Source organism: Toxoplasma gondii, chromosome VIIa, assembly GCF_000006565.2.
Source record: "Toxoplasma gondii ME49 chromosome VIIa, whole genome shotgun sequence".
NCBI classification, from domain to species: domain Eukaryota; phylum Apicomplexa; class Conoidasida; order Eucoccidiorida; family Sarcocystidae; genus Toxoplasma; species Toxoplasma gondii.
In genome coordinates, this window is record NC_031474.1 from 388,195 (window position 1) to 406,721 (window position 18,527).

The 18,527-nt window shown below is 53.1% G+C and overlaps 3 protein-coding genes across 3 annotated transcripts; 2 read left to right on the forward strand and 1 right to left on the reverse strand.

Annotated features, from left to right (window-relative positions):
- The first annotated feature begins 121 nt into the window (after positions 1 to 121).
- Positions 122 to 7,030, forward strand: AP2VIIA2 (AP2 domain transcription factor AP2VIIa-2). The gene is made up of 3 exons (XM_002371399.2): positions 122 to 2,696; positions 2,869 to 3,477; positions 3,736 to 7,030. The coding sequence occupies exons 1-3, from the start codon at positions 1,434 to 1,436 to the stop codon at positions 4,618 to 4,620; spliced, it is 2,757 nt and encodes a 918-aa protein (XP_002371440.2). The 5' UTR covers positions 122 to 1,433; the 3' UTR covers positions 4,621 to 7,030.
- On the reverse strand, positions 6,954 to 12,774 carry TGME49_280450 (hypothetical protein). The gene has a single exon (XM_018781851.1). It carries the CDS (start codon positions 11,661 to 11,663, stop codon positions 7,302 to 7,304), a length of 4,362 nt encoding a protein of 1,453 aa, XP_018637219.1. The 5' UTR covers positions 11,664 to 12,774; the 3' UTR covers positions 6,954 to 7,301.
- TGME49_280440 (ubiquitin conjugating enzyme E2, putative) lies at positions 12,418 to 17,528 on the forward strand. The gene is made up of 6 exons (XM_002371397.2): positions 12,418 to 13,336; positions 13,967 to 14,093; positions 14,524 to 14,584; positions 14,994 to 15,102; positions 15,992 to 16,120; positions 16,575 to 17,528. Exons 2-6 carry the CDS (start codon positions 14,014 to 14,016, stop codon positions 16,667 to 16,669), a joined length of 474 nt encoding a protein of 157 aa, XP_002371438.1. The 5' UTR covers positions 12,418 to 13,336; positions 13,967 to 14,013; the 3' UTR covers positions 16,670 to 17,528.
- Positions 17,529 to 18,527: the final 999 nt, after the last annotated feature.

Sequence of the window (18,527 nt, forward strand, 5' to 3'; positions counted from 1 at the left end):
TCGGGCCGCTAATCACCCGCGTGTCTCCCCTCGGGTTTCATTAGCACCACGCCAGAGCACCGCACCTGCAATGGCACCGCACGGATTGTCGGTTTCAGGGCAATCCAACAAAACCTTTAGTGCGAAGTATGGTACATGTGTCCCTTCACCCGTTGAGCACTGCTGTTTGGAGATTTACTTTGGGGATTACTTGCAACAGGCGCCAGCGCCCGCTTTGTGTCGGATACCGTTCCGCCACCCCCCTCTGACTCACAACGTTACGGTACAATCCGTCCAGCTTTACCAGATGCTCGGCTGAGTTCGACGCCCTCGATGATGTCGCGTTGCTTTTGACAGCTGTTTTTGTGTTGAGTCTATGAAATCTACAAGGAGTTGGTGCACTCTGCGCTTTTTCAGCAAATATATAAGCCGCGATTCAAACGTCCGCCGAGCCTTCCTGTCACCACCTTCCGTACCACCCTCGTCCGCCTCACGGTTCGGCTGCCTCAGCTAGGTGTCCACCGTCCGCAACCTTCCGGTGGCTCTCTGTATCACCATTGTCACCGCGTGGCGGACAACCCTGTCGGGATAAAAGAGTTTGCATGGTTTACGTGTTTTCTTGTGAACTTCAGCTTCGGAGGATAAAGCTGCAAGGTAGCCTCAGGAGTGTTGGCTTTGGCCGCGTCCCCTCTGCCTCACTCCTGTGGGGTTCTGATAAAGTGACTTTTTCTGCCTGCGGTTGCCGTCTCGCTAGCCTGCGGGTTGACGGTGTCCCCACCTTCCGTATCCGTGGCGTAATCTTCTTTTGTTTTTCACAGAAACCTCTCAACGCTTTGGCCCCCGGGCGCAGTAGGAAATCCCACTTCGATTGTTCTTCGTTTTGGTTCCCTTCTTCATCCTTTACACCTCGGAAATCAGTTGGAGTGTTCCGTAAATAGGCTGCGGGTTCCTAGTGCGTCTCCTTTCCGCTGCCGACCACTATTGTAAGCCAAACTAGGTGGACACTTGCAAGTGGCTGATTCAGACACAGCGGGGACAGTGGCCCTTCTTCGTCATTTTCGTATGGGCAGACCGTTTCCCTGTCTGTGCTGGATTCCAAAAGTTAGCGGCCATCTTGTGCACTTTTGATCCAACCGTGTGCGCTAGTGCCGTGGGCAGTCCGCATATCTAGCCAGGCTGCAGTCGCCTGCCAAGCGATCCCGCCTCCGTGGTAGACCTTGCTCCAGCGAGTGAGCTTTCGTTCTTCGCCGGTCTGTAAATTCAGTCTGGACCGCCTGCGGCGATCCATTCGATTTCCACTGCAGGCGGCATCTGCTTTCTAGAGTGTAGTGTTTAGCGCTTGGCGTCTCCTAGTAAACAGGCAACGACAGACTGGGGGAGTGTTGTATTGGATGTCAGCACGTAGGTAACCGTAGTAGACATTTGATTCAGCTCTTCTGCGGCACAGAATTATTATGATAGTGGATGCCATGGAAATGTGCGAGCGGGAGGACGATGGCTTTTGCCACGAGACAGGAGAACCGGTCCAATCTGTTCGAAGACCGGATGATAGCAATGGGCCGCGCGCTGCTTCAGACCTCGTAGCAGAGGAATGGCTAAAATCGTCCTCGTCGCATGGTTTTTTTCTAGGTTACAACTCAGTGGAGACGTCGACCGCATCGTGCACAGGGACGGAACAGGGAATTAGCCTAGAGTATGAAGCGCCACGCTCACCCGCAAGACCGCCGAGACTCCGTCGATACATGGACGCAGATGACGAACGTGGAATTTCAGGGGAGCGCATTCTCGACGATGGGAATGCCCCTTGCCAGGACAGATATGGTCTTGCTGAAGTTCCGCGCACCAGCCGTGAGAATGCTTCTCTCCAGGAGCATCTGGACATCCCTGGACGGAACTCTAGTGGTCAGCTGAAGGCAGTGGCAAGATCACATTTCTTCCGCGCATGCGGTGAAGCAGCTAAGAGCGCGCTTCCCGAAGCAACCCTTCATCTATTAACAGGGGACAGCAGCCTGCTGCAGGACGGATGTGGCCAGGATGCCGTCGACTCTCATCGAGAGGTTGCGGAAACCAATTTGGAGGAGATACATCTGTGGCCTCAACAAACAGGCAACCATGGTTCCCGGTTCACGAGCGAGGGTCCGGAGAGCATCGAAACTGCTTTCCGCAAGACTGAGAGTGACTTCCACCTGTCCAGAAATGGTGACGGAGTTGATAGTACAGGAAGCACGCGGTCAGAGGATTCGGGTTGTGAATCGCCATTGTCACCGTCGTTGACATCGTCAGCGGCTCTCACGGCTCCGCCACAACATGGTTGCACATCGCTGCGCAGCAGCTCTGGAAGGGGCAAGGAACGGATCGGGCTAGATGCAGGATCCAGGGGAAAGATGAGCGAAACAGACAGCACCCGGTCAGCAAATGGAAAACAACGCACATGTGGCCAGCCGTCCAACAGTGTGCAAGCTGACAGTGGCCCTGTACTGTCACGCAGGCGTCGTCAGGAGGGGAACGGAAGAGGGAGTTCATCAGTTGACACCAACTCTGCGGACTACTACGCAATGCATAAAATTCTTCCCAAGGTGACTGGGGTTCGTTTCCAGGCGCAGAGAAACCGTTTTGTGGCGGAGTGGTACGACCGCGGTCGAACCAGGATGGCATATTTTCCCGTCAAGCTTTACGGATTCGAGCAAGCAAGGAATCTGGCCATCCGATGCAGAGAGGTGAGCTGTAGGACCCAACGAGAGAGGGGATCTTGACGGATCAAGATGAGCATGTAGTGCTAACGGATGTTCCACAGAGATTGTCAGACAGTACGAGATGGACTGTGATGGTGTATTTCGACAAAATTTGCATCATTCGGTTCGTGAGGTTCGTTGCTGTTTATTCCGACAGGAAGTACTCCAGCTCAAACTTGCGAAGAGGAACAACAGAGGCGACGACTCAAGCAACGCCATGTCCCCGAGAAGTGACGAGAACGGTTCTGCACGTCTAAGGACGTTGGAGGTTGGTACGCTTGCGAGGAAACGCCGTCGCCTCGACAGCAGCATATCCTCAGCCTCTACACGTTCTTGGCGACATACAGTTGGCCCTGTCACTTCACCACCTTTCCAGTCTCCCATCCTTTCCGATGTGCCGTCTTCTCCTGTAGCGGCAGTCAACAGTGGGTCTGTTAAGGAAACACACTATGCTTCAGACGTTAGCATTGTACAGTCGCTTCGGTCTATCGATTCGGACCCTCTGAAACACGAGTCAACTGCCTCACCAAGACAGTCGATCAACCCTTTCAAGAAGCACTGTCTGCCCATGCTGTTGAAACAACAGCAGGAGAGGGTGACGCTTGAGAAGGCGCACGACGGAGGAAGAGCGGCAAGCGTTGTCGCCGTGGAGGCCATTCTACGCGAATTACTCAAAAGAGTTGTCGTAGATGCAGTCGTTGACGAGCACCACGAGATGTGCAACACCTATCCTGATGGCAGCTCATTGGGCTTCGAGGGTCAGAAGGTACGCATGTGGAAGGAAGGTAGAGGAAGTTCGCTTCCCGGCGAAATGCAGGAAGATACTGTACAATGTCGCGTTCTCGCCGGTTTTAATGTGGTGCTTTCGTATCGTATGTATTCCAGATGGTCTGATTAGTAGTCCTCATGTTTACTCCGCCTCCTGTGAAAGCGATGTGCTCTGCTGTTCTTGTCTCAAAATCTCGCCTTTTCCCCGTTTGTGTTTGACTTAGTACTGTTCTGGACTGGGTTACTGTGTGCGCAGAGAGCGACCTCGCCTGTCGGCTTCCGCTCGCCGCTCTCGTCGGAGATTACAAAACTTCTTAATCCGGCACCCCACGATCGACAGTCGAGAGAAAATGACACTGAGGTGTTTCTCTCTCTACTCCAGGAAGCAGTAGTATCGACAGAGTCCTCTTCAGAAGGGGAATCCCTACCGACGTGGTCAGATGCAAAGCAGGCACACATCTTGAATTGTTCTGGTTTGGGGCGTAGTACGAGTGCGACGAGTGTATACGGCCAGCGAATTGGCTACGCACAGAGGGAACCTATCTCTGCATTCGGCGAGCATAGTGGGAACAGCAGTCGTGAGGATCTACGCCGCTCTACACGAACAAGTGGAGGACCGCTCAAGAATGTAGATTGGTGCGTCGAGCCGTCTAGCTTCAATAAAAAAGGGGTGGCTGAGGTACATGAGTTAGGAGAATCGAGAAGCCACCAAAGCGGTAATTTTTTTCGGATTGCTCGTACTGCATTCTCGACAACAGTTTGTGGAAACGGGATGCCTGATGGTGAGGGCCATTTGACGGACGATCTGCCTGCATCAGAGCCGTCCGCCAGTCGCGGCCCCACGGTTGATGTGTGTAGATCACCGGATTCTGAAGCGGCCCACGAAGAAAAACTGTCGCTACTCAAGGCGGCAGTGGGTCTTATAAACGACATGGTAGATGGGTGCAAATGTGGAACTCGTGGCTGCAATAAAGAACACCAAACACACGTGACTTCAACTCGGTTTCAACAAGGTATAGGTGCATCGGGCGATGCCTGGAGACCCATCGAAGAAGCCCAAACTAGCGACAAGCAACATCTGTTAAATGCCATTCGTGTAGCCATTGCAGCGAGACAGCACCCGGGGTGGTGGCCGATGTAGCTGCCAAAGGAGATCTCGTACAATCCACCAGGAACAGTTGCTGGGTCGGGCTATTCGTGAGGTAGGCGTGATCGTTTGTATGTAGTGGTCCCGAAAGATTAGACTTCTGGATTTAGGGAGCTATTGGTGCGACTAGAGGGGCCACAAAGGGATTCTTGTTCAACAAACGTGCACGGTGTGCCTTTTACACGTGTGGAAGGACTGTGGACAGAGAACTGTATCGGTGTCACGCGGAGATCAGTATGTGAATGAGCTCGAGTGCATCGTACGTGGCGTGACAGTCGCAAACCATGGCGCAGACCAAGCATGCAGTTTCGTCGTGTCCGAGGACCGTACTGTCCGACTGAGGTGTGGAACGGTCTAATATATTTGCCTCAGCGAGATGTCAGTTTCCGTGTCTGTCGACACCGCCTAGTCACTGCGCGCCGGCAGAGGCGCCCAGACATGCAGTCGTGTATAGTGGGTAGACGGAGTGAACCACGAGGCAGGGCGGAGACTTTTTTCCAGCCCCTGCGGCAGGAGGTGCCCGTGGATCTAACGGCATCTAATCCGCCGATCCGTTTCTAGTTGCGTAAAGTTCTGTCCGTTGCGGAGGGTTTTCAGTCTAAGGGGGGCAGCGTAAATACAGGTGTGATTGGAACGTTGGCAGTGTAACTGTGAGCCAAGCTACAGGGTCATCCACTTATGCACAGAGATCGTGTGTGCTGGTTAGTGTTACGTCGTGTTTTGTGAGGGGAGTTCTTTTTCGAAGCGAGACAGAAACATTATTGGTCATTCAAAATTAAGAAAGGCGTGAAGTACGATCTGGGGCACGCCTCATCACAGGGTGACTGTCTCTCGAGTGTACTACTTCCGGCTGATTCCGATGCATATATGCGGCGCTGCTCCGCCTTATTTTGTGGGGGAGTTGCCACACCAATGTACGAATGGAAACATAAACTTTGTAGTGGTGGGCTGATCCGTTACTAGGTATGAGTTCATTCTTAGTGGTCCGCTGGAACTCGTGGGTACTCCATCGAGGATTCTGGTGCACAGGTGTTCTTTGGCTCGTCCACGGTTATATTTTTCAAGAATTCGTTTGCCGAGAAAGCAATCTGTATTCTGGCCTCACCGTTGATAAGGAAATCGAGTGAAAGCCATGGTTGAAATGACGACTGTACATTTCCGTGTGCCCAGTCCGCGTTCATAATTGTGTAGTCATGTTGAGGGTTAGGTAGAGGCTGTTAGAGCAAGGACGTTAGTCGGCTGTTACCGTCGGCTTCCGCACTTTTTGTCGTCCTTTAGTAAAAATGATGTATGTGTGTTCCGTGTCTTGATTCACGTGGGTGCGCCTCTGTCCAGCGGTTGCAGAAGCTCATTAACAAAACAGTTTACTGCAATGGCGGTTTTTAGTGTCACGTTTACTTGGAAGATGAGCTGACAGTGGAACGAGGACGGGGGGTGGGTTTCACTGAATGGGTAGTGTACGGAGCTTTTTCCCTAAATGTCTCATAACAAAGAATACAAGAGCTTGTGGAAACTGTGGACAGGGTTCACCTCGGTCGCGTTTGTTTCCTCGTTCTTCTCTCAGGGGAGCAAAGGAGTACTCCACGCTTTTCAGACATACCAAAAAACTATAGTGCGGGTGGGACCTCTACTGAGGGCATCCTGTAGATTATGGATCGATTGCGTTGAGGGCGTGATGGAGGCGTAGTAGGAATCGATATTACATTCGTGACTCGTATGTTAGGATAGATTCTGTCGCGTCGCCTTCCCGTAGTAACAATCCAAGATTTTCTCTTGTGGCCCGCTTCTCGTAATACACGAACGTCGCGTGGAACGGCTTTGTAAACAACAGTCGAATGCACGTACCTGATGGTGAGTTAAAAACGTGGCCCTATTGGTTGTATGTATGCTTTTTGGTAGTGTTGTGCTGGATCTTGTCTGTTCACAGAGTGGGGGGCACGTGGCCTGATTTTTCTTGGCGTGGCGGAGAGTGGTTTCACAGAGGACTCTTAGCATACTTGTTACAGATAATCGCCTCTTCACCGTGAACAAATTTCATGAACTGCAGCCCCTCACTCTTCGATGAGGAATGCATGAACGGTAGTGCCTGCAGCACAGCTCTAAGATACGTGACGCCCGCGCACTTCTGAACTGCTACCACAGACAGTTGTCAGCGGGCCACAGGACAGTCGCAGCGCGCCCCCGCAAGCAAGTAAGACCCCGCCCGAAAGCTTGATGTTTGCGTACATTTCGCAGCTGTCGCAGCTCGTGTCTTCGTGCGTAAGCGGCTAGCGACGCAGGAAGGCAGAAACACGAAGAAGAGCATGATATTGACTACCATACTCTCGCAAGCAATGTTCGAATCACGCCTCTGTTCCAGCCGTCTTGGAACGGATTAGTACCTTCTGCAAAACCAATTAAAAAGATGACATATGCGTTCCACCTCCTAGCAATCATCCCGTGAGCAGGAAGTGACTGGCTCTTCGGCCACTTTTAATTGCCATAAACCGCCGTTGTAACAGACTCCAATGCCTCACTCAAACATTATCTCATTTGAGTGACAAAAATAAGATTAGACTCGCATGCGACGAGGGTGACAAGGCCTGCACTTCACCCGAGACGGGCTGTAGATCCCTGAGCGTGTAAGTTGTTGAAAAAAAACACTTTGAAAAGACAGCATGAAAACACGACACGTCTCAAACACTACAGCTCCGACTCGTAGACACATGCTGGAGAGGAGCAAACAAGCGACGCAGCAGCTCGCGCAGAGAAAGTCGGCCATATGGGAACGATGCGGGATTCGAATTCCACTGTGAGACGCCAGATTCGGAGCGAGTTACGTCGTCCTGTTTGTCACACGGCAGGCCTGCTGGGTGGATTGTTTCTTCTAGCAATGACCGCAAGACCAAGCGAAGCGTCTGACACCGCTGCTCAATCTGACATCTTGCCTTATAGGATCTATCCGTGCCTGCGTTTGGCTTCCATTCCCCAGTGCACGCCCGCGGCTTCCGCGCCTTGGTTTGACAAAGCTTGCCCGTTCCAAGCGGCTGCATTTGTTGTGCACGCCTACACTGAAAGGCTAAGTTTCGTCCTGACTGTGACGGAAGAGTTGCCGTGGTCTTCTGTCGCTTTGCTTCGACTCGGGGAAGACTGCTTCTACCACAGACGCGTCGACGGTGAACGCGCCGCAGATGTGTCTGAAAGCCACCTAGGCAAAGGCGCATCAACGATATGACGCCCTTTGTCTGACTCTCATCTGTATTGGCAACGTCGCTGACTTCTCGCGATCGTTGATTCATTTCCCGAACCTCTTCTACGGTACCACTTTCGCTCGTGAGTGGCGACCCTGCTGAACAAGTCCCGTCAAGAGTGTTCTTAGAAGGCGCTTCCTTCTTGCGCATCTGGGCCAGTTTTGGCTGGCTTTTGTCCGTCTCGCAGTTACCATGTAGTCCGGTCGTTTCCCTGCCTGTGGAATGTCCTGTGTCTGCGTGCTCTTCGTTTGTCTTCATCAACGAGCAAAACGTACTTCTGTCAAGGCAGTCCTCTACCATCCCGTAGGCGACTGAATCGCTGTCACCTCGTGTGGTTACGCGCCATCCTACATCTTCTTTCTTCTCCATCACTCTGTCGTAGCCGCCGGCAGTAAGTATCAAATTCATTGCCGAGTGTAACTTACCGAGAGCTCGCAACGTCACCGGCAGAACCGACAAGATTCTGGCGACGCCCTCAGTGAGCAAAGCCTTCGCAGACACTCTGGGACCATGAGCCATCATCACTCGGCATGCAGCCCAGAAACAGAGATGCATGACAAGTGAAGACGCCTCTCCACCGGACAATTCGGACAGGACCGGACGCACTTTTTCACTTCCAGGACGCCGGGCTTCGTCCTCGGCTGACGCTAAGAGGCAACTTCCCCCTGTCAACGAAAAGCGTTTTGTCTGCGGCAAGCAAACCTCGAAACTCGGAGATTCTTTTGCTGTGTCGGCCTCAGTTCCCTCTTGAGTCTGCGGATCCACCAAGGGAACTGTCGGACGACAGTGCACGCGGCCTCCGGTGACGCCTGCTGCACACTGGCGGCCTGTTGCTCGCGACATGTGGGCTTGCATGGACGCGTCGGGTTGCCGGTGTCTCTCTTTTCGTTTTCTACAGTCTTCATCCCACAGTTTAAGAAGGCGTTCTTCATCCTGCTCTGTCGGACCTATCTGCAGCGCCGTGAAGCTCGGCTCCCAGAGTTGCGAGGCGACAAGCCGTTCCTGTAGCGTTTCTGGGCAGAGTCGAGTTTCATGAAATGGAGAAACGGCTGACCCGAAACTGAGGTCAAGAGGCACAGGGTCCCCAAATGAGTCCAAGAGAGTGAACTCGGAAAGGCGTCCATTCTCTCTATGCTCTACATTATTCAAAGAGCGTCCTTCACCACAGGAACAGATGCTTTCGTCTTTCTTTCCACTTTGCACTCGAACGCTCGAAGACGGAACGGAGATTTCGAAAGAGCCCAGCTGGTCGAGAGCCAGCAAAGTTCTCTTCGACTTTGCCGCTCGCGCGAGTCGGCGCCGTCTCAAAAAGGCTCTCAGACTGTCTCTCAGTGCCTCGCCTTGCTCACACTCTCCTGAGCCTTCCTCGCACCAACACGCAGAAGCAACGCCACGCTGCCTTCTCGCATGAGCGGCTTCAGAGTGTTGTTCTACCGCCTGGGCTTCTTCAGACATGCCAGTGTCGTCTTTTCTTCCGTCTGCATCTTCCCTTTCTTTCCCGGTCTCTTCCGGCCGCTTCTCCCGCTGACAGCTTTCGATGCCGTACGGCGTCCCGTAGAACTGCCGCTGAAGCGCTCGGAGCGAGAGCCGTGAATCTGCAGCCAGACGCAGAAGCACGTCTTCAAATCTGCCCATTGCCCAGTGCTCCTTTTCGTCCTTCGTTTGAGTCCCCAGGGAAGCTCCTGCGCGTTCACTAGACGCACAGCTGCTTCCCAGGTTTGTAAGCTGCTCCTCACTCTGCAGGTCCGTCCTCCCGCCTGGCTCCCTTGCGCCGACGCCCCTCGCCTGAGAGGTAGACGAGGCACTTGATGGCGCTTCTCGGTGCTGCGACCGCGGCGCGATGCGTCTGGATCCCGGAAAAGAAAAGCCGCTTCTCACGACACGACCGCCGACAATGCGGAAAAGAATGGAGCGGTGTTTTCTGAGACTAGCCACCGCACTCGGTTCCACCTTCGTATTTTCTGCATCCCGAGTCATGGAAGGAGTCCACGGAGATAGAGAAGAAGACAGAAGGCGCGAGGGAAGGCCGTGGCGGTCGTCAGTCTTCGTGCAGCCTTCGCGTGAACACTGAGACTCTGTCCTCGCTTCTGCTTCTCCACTGCGCGAGACAGAAGTGACCTCGTTTCGAGGGCTGTCGAAACGAGGCGCTTTCAGATTGGCACGATTTTCTGAGGGGTCTCTGCGTCCTCCCCTGCTCTCCTGAGAGATAGGAGAAAAACTGCCAGAGCCTAAATTGGAACGCGGCGACCCCCACAACGACGCGAGAAACTGGCGAGGCTGAGTCGCTTCACACGCCTCGCGGCGAGAAACGTGTGAGGCATGCGTTCCACGCACGACAGCGGAGGCAAGGAGCCGCATTCGCGTTTTTCGAGGTTCGCCCGAGTGACGTGAAACGCTAGTCGTTAGAGCGTTGTTTGACTGAGACAGGTTCCGGCTGTCACACCCCCACTCTTGGCGCCGTTTCCCGGTGCTCCTCCATTGTGTTTCATCATTATTCGGTCCTTCTCGTGGGCGGTTTTCCGAACACAGTCCCAACAGTGCCTTCGTTTCCCCGGTCTTTTCTACGCCGCACAGAGATTCCACTGTATGCCTCCCTGAGACGAGAAAAGTCTCGCCTGCGTCTCCTGCTCGCTCGCGTTCGTCGATCTCATCCATTCTGTCTCGGGGTTTGACCAAGGGGCGTCCACCTCGCGCAGCTAGCACCGCTTCTCCCCGAGATCTCGACCAGCCAGCTGTTGCATGCACCTGCGTATTTCTGTCAGGATCACTTCCGCGAGGCTCTACGCTGTCCGTTCTCACCCCAATTGTTTCTTCCCTGTGCGCCTCCAGCCCACCCTCCCCAGCCTGCGCCTCGCTATCTGCTTGCCGCCTTCGGTGAACTCCGCCCTCCTGCACGCAGCACAGATCGACACGGGCCTGGTGCTCTCGGAAATCTCCCGTGCCAACATCGGACGACATGGCCTGCGAGTTTTCGAGGACCGCATCGTGGTGAGCAATCGCAGAGACGCCTGATGTGCGCGAAGCGCCTCCACGAAGGCCGGGCATGGGAGCGCTGCAGGCGTCGTGGTCGCCAGTCCGCCTCGTCCCCCAGGCAGACCGCTTCATTTCGGAGACCGGCGAGCAGAAAAACAGACTCGAAGTGGTGAGGAGAGGTCTCCTTGTTGAGCCTCCCAGGACTGCGTTGCTCGCGACCTTCCCGACTTTCTTTCTGTTCGAAGACTCCGGGAGTCCGATCCTCGCGTTGCTGCTCGCTGTCGCCTGTGCGTGCAGCTGGGAGTCCCCCACAGCCTCCAGTCCACCCTTTGAGTCGTTTCGCTTCTCCTTTCCTTTGTGGCATTTCGGTGAAAGAAAGAACTCGAGATGACTTCCTCGGCGGCGCTTCTTCGCATCTCTCTCGGGACCCGACTCTCGTCTGATGGCCTTGCCTGGGTCCTCTCCAAGTGCACCTCTTCTCTCGTCTGCATGCGCGTGGAACTCGTCTTCGCCATGCCGCTCTTCTCTCTCCCTCGTTTTGCCAGCAAATGGACTCGCCGTTCCTCTTTCTTCGTCTGCCGGTGAGAGTAGCAAGAGTTGAGCTAGCGAGGGCGGCGGGGAGAAAGTGGGGAAACGAGGGGGGCGGTCGCGGTGTTCTTCTGAGACCACCGGACGACAAGAGCCGGCGCATGCAGCGGCGACTCTCCGAGGAAAAGACGGCTCACTTTCTTCTCTGGATTGCTCTCCGGCAAACTTCTCATGAGCCTCCCACCCAGGAATCGGTCGCGACTCAGCCTCTCCACGGGAGGCTCCAGATCGCGGCCACGCACGCATCGTTCCTGTGTTTCAGAAGGCCCTGGGAGTTCTCGTTCTCTTCGAAAAAATCCGATGAGGCGGCACCGCTGCTGTCTCACCTCGCCGCCACCCCTGCTCCCTCTTTGACCTCTCCGTCCGGTGCCTCGGTCGCCGAAACGCTGTATATATGGAGCATCTTTTTCGTGTCAGAAAGTTAAACGCTTCCCGGCCTACGGCTGTTCCTCTGCGTGCCTCGCTTCTCTCCACCGATCTCTACTCGTCACACTGGCATGCCAAAGGTCCAGGCTTGCCGAAGCTCCTCGGTCTGGCCCGAGCTCTCTCTTCCGACTCCATTCCTCTCTGTCCGGTCTAGGTCAAGAACGAAAGTCGAGCAGCAGTCCCGCTAACGAGGTTCAACACAATACCTCGCCCGACGACAGCCTATGCAGTTGACGGGGACATCCCCAGTTACAGAGTGCTAAACCAGCTGTTCTAGCCGGAAGGGGCTCACCGCCGCCATTTCCTGTAAGTGAGCGAAACTGGAAATTTCGCTGGTCCTTCCTCGGGCTGGAAAGCTGGGTTTTCCTGAGAAACAAAGGAGAAAAGCGCGGAAAAGGTGCGTGCCGCTGCAGACAGTGAGCTTTTGGTCCCTCGTTGTAGAAAACAGAATTCCAGTCTCTTACTAATATGCGCCGTCGTTCCTTTCTACTCAGACTGATTAATCTGCAAACCCGTGAGATCGGACATAGCCGTTCGCTCCTGGATGTAGCGGGAGTGATGTAAACGAAGAACTCTCCAACTCGTTAAACTGGGAAAGCGGAGCTGATTGTTGACGGAGGTGACTCGTGCACCCTAGAGGGGCAAAATAACGGCAAGAGGGGCAATAGTAAGGAAGACTCACCCCAACGGACAAGAAGTTCGCTAAACAGAAACTGAACCAGGACGGAAGAGGAACTCTTTCGCTTCTTTCTGAAGGTTTTTTTCGCTTCCACACCTCCTGACGAGACACACATGCCGCTGTGAAAGCTGAGGTACGCAACTGTCGCTGCGCGCCAAGTCGCGAGAAAGCGCAAGCAGCTGCAGGGAAATGTCCACGAATCCGATGCACAACGTATTCGTAGCGAAGAAAAACTCTCTCCAACCAAATCTGTTGTGCTGCATTGTTGGATGGATAAATTTCTTGAGGAAAAAACAGAGCTGTCGTCGAGGCACACAAAGACTGGATTCACAACGAAGGCGTACACGAGAGTGCATGCACATGCAGCGGCGATCTTTGCTCTAAGAAGAAATGAACCTCTCGAATTTATGAGTTGTTCTGCAACTTTGTTAAGTTCTGTTTGTCGCACACTTTCTTATACATCGATGCAGGGATTCCTCCATGTCAGAGACGTTTCATGAGCCTCTCTGTCTCTTTAAATTCCTCTTGTGTTGTCTTTCGAGAAAGTCGCTCGTCACCGCCGTTCCTCATCAGGGACTTTCGAGACCGCCAGAAAACGCGTTCCCCTCCTTTTCAGAGGATTGTCCACTTCTCTCTGCCTCCAGTTTTCATCTTTGCGCGTCTCCTTTTTGAACGGTGCCGTCCTCTCGTGTTTTCACAGAACTTTAGTTCTCCTTCGGGTGTTTTTTCTAGAATGGTGTAAAAGTCTCTTTGCTCCAGGACGCAGCTGGTGGCGTTGTCTTCAAAACAGGTGTCTTTTCACTAGCTAGAAGAGGTATCTTCTTCGGGGTCTCTGTAGGGGGGTGCCAGGCCCATTTGGAGACTTTTGTTTTCTCTCGGGAGACACGGCCTCTCTTCTGCTGCATCACAAAACGCGGTCTCCATTTTTTGTGTCTCCGTCTCATTCACACTCAGCCTCGACTGCTTCCATCTCGCGTCCAGTACCTTGTCTTCTCTGTTTCTTCCTTTTCGACATAAGTACAAATCCATATATATACATATATATACTTATAGGTACATAAATATATATATATATATATACATGTATATATATATATATATATGTATATATAGAGAGAGATGTACATACAAATCTGTGCATGTTGCGAGATGCACGTTTCCGTAGTGTACGACTGTCTGCGCGTGAAGAGTATGTGTCGCGCCTGAACGCCTACGTAGAAGCAAATCTCTCTCACGGGTGGCTTCCAGTCCGTTTCCGTCTCATTTTGTCTCTCCTTTCTGTTTTTTACTTTTCTTTCCCTCTTTCTGTGTTGCTGGTCTTCACGGCTCGGCTCTCGCGTGCGAAGCCTGTCTGCTGGTCTCGCTGAAGCTCGCGCGGTCTGTGCGGTGTAGTGCCCGCTTCCACCTCAGAGCAGTTTCTCTGGCTCTTTGTCCTCTCGCGCAGGGACTTTGAGTCTTCAGGAAAAATCTTCGTTGGACGTTCGACCCGTCATGGCGGCGCGCAATCGGCTGCTCATCGAACTTCGCGAGGCCCAACGGATGAACGACTCTCAAGTCCGCCTCATCCCAAAGTTAGTCGCGTTCTTTCCGTTCCTTCTTCTCTGCTGGCTCTTTGCGTCTCAGTCTGTCTCAGTCTGTTTCTTCTACACTTTTCGTTCTTGTCCCGGCTTCCGCTTGGTGTGCTGCTTCGTCTTTCGTGTCTTTTTCTTGCCGGTGGTCTCTTCTCTCTGGCTGTCCTTCCGCGACGGAGAAGGCGAGAGACTCGGCGCGTTCTTGTGCATGTTCTCGAGAGTCCGGTCCACTCCCGGGACAGCGCGCGCCGCTCCTTGGGTCGTGGCAGAACAGTGGTCGCCTTGTGACTCTCAGTGCATGCGCTCTGTCTCTCGCAGCAGTGTAAAGGAAGACTCAACGATTTTCGCAGCGAGGATTGTTTCCCCGTCTCCCCGCTGTGTTTCCTGCTCGCGTGCACCGCTCTGTTTTCTCTGCGTTGCATGCGCGCAGCCACGACAACCTCTACGAGTGGGTAGCTGTGATCGTCGGACCGAAGGAGTCACCCTACCAGGTGAGGACCTTCCTGTCTCTGCTCTCGCTGGCAAGGCGAGGCTGAGAAGCGGCGGAAGAAGCCGACGCAGAGAAGGTTCGAGCTGCATGATCGTTGCAGGGAAGTTTCAAATCCGGACTGTCAAGCGCTTCAAAAAGTGAAAGGAAGCTTCGAAGAAACAGAGACAAGAGCGGACGGATGTCGTCGGGCACTCACAAAGAGACGGCGGGTCATTGCCCGGAGAAAGTGCAGAAGAAGAAGAAGGGTGGGGGCTTGAGGGACTTGCTGAAAGACGAAAAGAGACGCACTCCGCAGAGACGAATAAGGAGTCAGAGCGACGCAGCTGTGAGGTGACAGACGAAGGAGAGGCAGACGAGTAGCAGAATACTCAAAAAAGCACAGTTTTCATTCATTCTCTGTTTTTCTTCAGAACGGCAAGTGGAAGCTCCGTCTCATATGCCCGCCGACGTATCCTCTCTCGCCGCCTACAGTGACTTTTCTGACCAAGTGCTTCCACCCAAATGTGGACTTCCGAACGGGTGCGTGCTGCAAACAGAGTCCGTTTTTCATCCAGAGGAGAAGAGAAACTCACCAACTAGCTGCTGAACGACTGCGCATGCACGAGATGCTGCTGCAGTATGTCTGAGCGCTACAGTGGTACCTCTCGCTCCCTCCGTAGCGCAGGACAGGGGACTATGTGGGTGAGGGCGTCTGTAAGCAGATCCCTTTTGGGGGCGCCTCGAGAAAATTCCAGCAGCAGGAGCAAAACAAACCTCAGTGCACGAGCATGTCCAGACGTAGCAGTGGAGGGACAGAAAAGCATTTGTAAATGCACGTAAAGGCGTCGACGTATATGTGAGCATGTATGCATACAGAGCGAGAGAGGATTCGCTCTTCGTCACAGGTACAAGTGCTCCGTTGTCGTGGCGTGTGTCTGTGTTTGTGTGGATGCTGTCTTTCTCCTTCGCGCCCAAATGTTCCTTAGCTGGGGGACTCCAGCTCTCCCACAGCTTGCCTGGTTCGTGCTGCTTACAGAGGCGCGTTGGAAAAGCAGTCTGTCGTTTCTCGAGTTTTGCGCTGGAAAGGAGAGCGCTCTGCGTTTTCCTGCAGGCTCATTAGAGGCAGGACAGGCCTGCGTTTGCGGAGTGCAGCCGACTTGCACGTCATTTTTGGATACTTTTTTCAACGGGGAGAACTGAGGAAGTTTTCTGTTTTCCTGTTGTGGTTGCGGTACCGAAAGCATGTGCTTTTTCAAACACTAGGTGTCTTTCGCGTTGCTTGCCGTGGAAGCTGTGTGTGCGAGTCTCCTTCAACAGGGAAGAAGACCGATACATATCCGTAACGAGGGACACAAGAGCTGTGTCCTGGGGCTCCTCGTTCTGGATTTTCCTCGATAGTGTATATGCGGATGTGTATGCCCATCCTCAGGTGCAGTTTGTCTCAACATTCTTCGAGACGGAAGCTGGACTCCAGCGTGGAACCTCCACTACGTTTGTCTCGCGATCTGTGCTCTCATGGATATTCCGAACGCCGATAGCCCGCTCAACTGCGACGCAGGTACGGCATGCAGCAGAGTACGAGAGGAGAAAAAACGGTTTGGGATTTCTTGCCTTGGACTGGGCTATGTTGTGTATCTAAAATCTCATGTTTCCGAAACGCTCGCTAGTCTTGATGTCTGTGGCGGGTCAACTCGAAATGCAGGCGCCACCGAGGGAGAGCACTATCGTTGTGACAGGATAGAGAAAAAATGGAGCACGACAAGGAAAGAGAGGGAACACGAGAGCGAGCGGATGGCACGAAAAAGCAGGCGCTCATTGGAACAGAATGGCGAAGCGCGAAACGAGCAACAGTTGCCAGTCGAGAGTCCAGGACGAAAGAGAGAGGGCCTCAAGACGGAGATAGGAAGGATAGGGAAGGAGAGACAGTAACACTAGAAGACGATGTATTGTCATCCGTGAAAGACGTACATTTGTCTTCTCAAATGTGTGCGTTGGGTGCTTCGCTATTGTAGGAAATCTGATACGATCGGGCGATTTGCGAGGCTTCCGTTCGATGGCGCGGATGTACACAATCGAATATGCGAGCGCCGAAATCACACTTGAATAGACACCCCGGCAAAGAGAGGGAAAAACGAGAAACGGACAGGTTAACCACTCACGTACAAACAGCTATCTTTGGATATCGAAGATCGTCAAAGCGTGCCTGAGCATCGAACATGAAGAGTGGAGATGTAGACAACCTGTATTGTCTCTCATCATGTCTCTCCTCGTGCTTTATTCACGAAGTGTGCGGACAAAAAGAGCAGACCGACCAGAAAAAGAGGCAGGAAGAGTGAGGGATTGAATGACGAGAACGAAGTGGAGGGTTAGCAAATGCAGATAGTGAAGGAAAGAGGGGTGTAGACAGGAAAGACATTACGGTGAAAGGAGCCAGATGGGCGACACTGTAGCTACTGCTTTCTCACAGACGACTCGCTTCCAAATGGCCGAGCCAGCGAGACTGGGCACCCGTGCCACGTGGTCTCTCCGAGGCAAGACACACCCCTAGCCAGAAGCAATACAAGTGCCAGACAACGCCTGCGGATTTTACGGGGCGTCTGCAAGTCGAAATGCCGTTTTTCGTCGCCCGTCCGGGTCCTCAGCTACCATGTATGTTGGCACGCAACCAAATGTAGACGAGCAATGAATTGTGGTGGAGAAAAGGCTTGGATAAGTTTTAAGGGTAACGTAAATTGCGACACCAGTGAACGATGCCTTCACTTATGGGGAGGGCCGCTTTGATCGACGAAAGCTTGAACAGCTACCGGTGTAAATGAGACAGAAAATCGTTTGTTGCCGTTTGTCGTCGGCTTGGATGCGACTTACAACCGTGAACACGTTCCTCAGGTGACTGTTAACGGATCGGTGAAAGACTGACACAAATGTTTCCACTTGCAACTTTAACTCGGAATATCAATTTTAAGAATTGAAATCCCAAGCACCTTAAGGCATCTCCCACCCTCGAAGCCCAAACTAGGGAGACCCCCGATATTTGAACGAGCACACAGAGATACGCGAACCATCGCAAGTCTGAAGCACAGCACACAGTATCCCTATTTCTTCGAGGGTAAACTGCGAGGCCCCATTCTGGCCAGGGTAGGTAGGAGGCGCGCTTCCGGTCCATATTTTTTGGATCCACAAGTCGCTGCCAAGCGACATCAGACACGTGCCATTTTTGCCTGTCAGATATCTGTGCATTCGTGGAAGTCGGTGACGTTAATGGGGGGGGGGGGGTACTCGGAATTTTATTTGTGACGTACATGCACGAATGCTACTCCTGGAATCACAACGGTGTCGAATACATGCTCTGATGTATAAGTTACGACAATACGGTTCGGTGCATGCAGGCTGATCTTTGCATGGTGAGGTCCTGTCCTCCTGTTCACGAATGAGAAACAAAAGAACAGCTCGCTTTCACTCTCAGCAAACAACATCGGACACTCAAGGGTATCGAGGGCCAGGAAGGCGTCCCGTTTCTTCACAAATTCGTAACTGACACAAAGAACTTGACATTTGGATCACAAGTCTTCGGGATTCGTTTCCTAGGCAACTGCAAGTTCCTCTGATGGTGGCTGAGGCGTTGCACGAGGCGCTTCTGTCACTGCGTTGGGAAGAGACTCCGGAGGGAACGCTGACGCTGTGGTGACTCCTGAGATGGGCGGAGGACAGTCGGAAACACAAACAGGCATTAAGTACACTTCTTGAGGCACGCATACAAATCTCCAGTCCCTGTGCTTGATGGCAAGCCACTCTATCTCGCGGAATCTTTTGCGTCTCTCTCTATCTGAATACTTTTTTGTGAACAAATAGTTTCTTTTTCACACGTGAACAGATGGCGCAGACATGTCGGGCTCCATTCTAGAGAGATTTCTGACCGCACCTCGACGTGTAGATACGAAGCTGTGAAAGAATATCTGCCTCTGCTT

Coding starts and splice junctions, on each gene's coding strand:
- AP2VIIA2 (XM_002371399.2), top strand. CDS start 1,434: ATGATAGTGGATGCCATGGAAATGTGCGAGCGGGAGGACGATGGCTTT. Junction 2,697..2,868: donor TGGCCATCCGATGCAGAGAG/GTGAGCTGTAGG, acceptor TTATTCCGACAG/GAAGTACTCCAGCTCAAACT. Junction 3,478..3,735: donor TGGGCTTCGAGGGTCAGAAG/GTACGCATGTGG, acceptor CTGTGTGCGCAG/AGAGCGACCTCGCCTGTCGG.
- TGME49_280440 (XM_002371397.2), top strand. CDS start 14,014: ATGGCGGCGCGCAATCGGCTGCTCATCGAACTTCGCGAGGCCCAACGG. Junction 14,094..14,523: donor CAAGTCCGCCTCATCCCAAA/GTTAGTCGCGTT, acceptor GCATGCGCGCAG/CCACGACAACCTCTACGAGT. Junction 14,585..14,993: donor CGAAGGAGTCACCCTACCAG/GTGAGGACCTTC, acceptor GTTTTTCTTCAG/AACGGCAAGTGGAAGCTCCG.
- TGME49_280450 (XM_018781851.1), bottom strand. CDS start 11,663: ATGCGTGCGTGGCCGCGATCTGGAGCCTCCCGTGGAGAGGCTGAGTCG.